At 59.3% G+C, this 1458-nt stretch overlaps 1 protein-coding gene across 1 annotated transcript; it reads right to left on the bottom strand.

Moving 5' to 3' along the window:
- Positions 1–23: 23 nt before the first annotated feature.
- EMH_0097670 (uncharacterized protein) lies at positions 24–1397 on the bottom strand (the record flags this gene model as incomplete). Its single annotated transcript, XM_038021964.1, has 3 exons — positions 24–28; positions 141–1225; positions 1276–1397. 3 exons carry the CDS (start codon positions 1395–1397, stop codon positions 24–26), a joined length of 1212 nt encoding a protein of 403 aa, XP_037879148.1.
- Positions 1398–1458: the final 61 nt, after the last annotated feature.

Here is a 1458-nt window from a genome sequence, read left to right on the forward strand (position 1 = left end):
CGCTGTAGCCTCTCGAGCCAAACCTAGGCTGCACGATGCACCAGCTTCCTGACCGCTGTCCGGCGACGCCCGCTGCCCCGCTGGGCGCTCCCCGGTGTCCTCGGATGAGCTTCTGCCCTCGCTGACACGTGACATCTCACGCTTCGGCCCCTCCATCTCCTCTACAGAACCGTTTGATGGATCCTGGAAGTTGCTTTCGGCCGCAGTTGCCTCACAAACAGAATCCACACTGCGCACTCCACCACCCTGAACACTGTCTGCCGATGCCTCAGGTCCCGCCGGGCGCGCCTCCCTGTCCTCACACGAGCTGATGCCCTGGCTTCCACGCGACCCCTCGCGCTTCGGCTCCTCAGTATCCCGTATAGCCACGTCCACCGCATCCTGAAAGGCTCGGCCAGTATCCTCCACAGGTGTGAAGGCTGACCAAAAGCTGCTCCATAGCGATGCACCAGCCTCCTGGGCACGTTCAGTAGAAGGCCCCTTCTTCGCGTTGCGCTCATGGGTATCCCCACACGAGTTTCTACCCTCGCTGCCACGGGAAACCTCGCGTTTCGGCTCTGTGGCCTGCCGTCCAGCCTCTTCAGACGCATCCTGGTGGCTTTGTTCGGCCGCAGCAGCGTCTAGACATGAAGCGAAACTGCTGTATGGCGCTTCAGCAGCTCCCTGAACTTGGACTGGGGCAGCGCTCTGCTTCGCCTGCCGCCTCTGCGTATCCTCACATGAGCGTCGACCCTCGCTGCCACGTGACACCTCACGCTCTGGTTCTGCCGACTCCCCTCCAGAACCGTTTGACGCATCCTGGAAGCTCTTGCTTGTCTCGACAGACTCTCGAACGGAACTCAAGCTGCTGCATAACGATGGGTCAGCCCCGCGGCCACTATCCAGTGACGGCCCCTGCATGTGGCCGAACGAACTTCCACCCTCGCTGATATGCGATATCTCGCGTTTTTGCCTTTCCGTCTCCTCTCCGAAAACGTTTGACCCATCCTGGGAGCTCTTACTGGCATCAAGAGCATCTCTAGCCGAACCTACACTACTGGAAAACGAAGTATCAGCCTTCTCTACATCGACTGACATATCGCCATTGCTGGTCTGGCGCTCCTTTCTATCCGCATAAGGGTTGCTGCATTCGCGTCCACCCGATATCTCGAGCTGAGGCTCTTTCTCCACTTGCACTGAACCGTTGGACCCAGGCTGTGAACATTTGTCGTCCACCGCAGCCTCCCTAACCGGACCAAAGCTAAACGATGCACCATCTAAAATGGCAGTACTGACAGGCTGAGGGCACTGCCGCTCCTGAGGTTCCTCCTTGTCCCCACTTGAGCTTCTGTCGTCGCCGCCACGCGACGCCTCGCCCCTCGGCTCTTCCGCCTCCCCTTCAAAACCGTTTGAAGCATCCTGGAAGCTTTCGTCGGTCACAGCAGCCTCCGAACCAGAACCCAAACTGCTGCATAACGA

The sequence above is a fragment of the Eimeria mitis genome, genomic scaffold (assembly GCF_000499745.2).
Source record: "Eimeria mitis Houghton genomic scaffold, Emh_scaff9616, whole genome shotgun sequence".
Lineage (NCBI taxonomy): Eukaryota > Apicomplexa > Conoidasida > Eucoccidiorida > Eimeriidae > Eimeria > Eimeria mitis.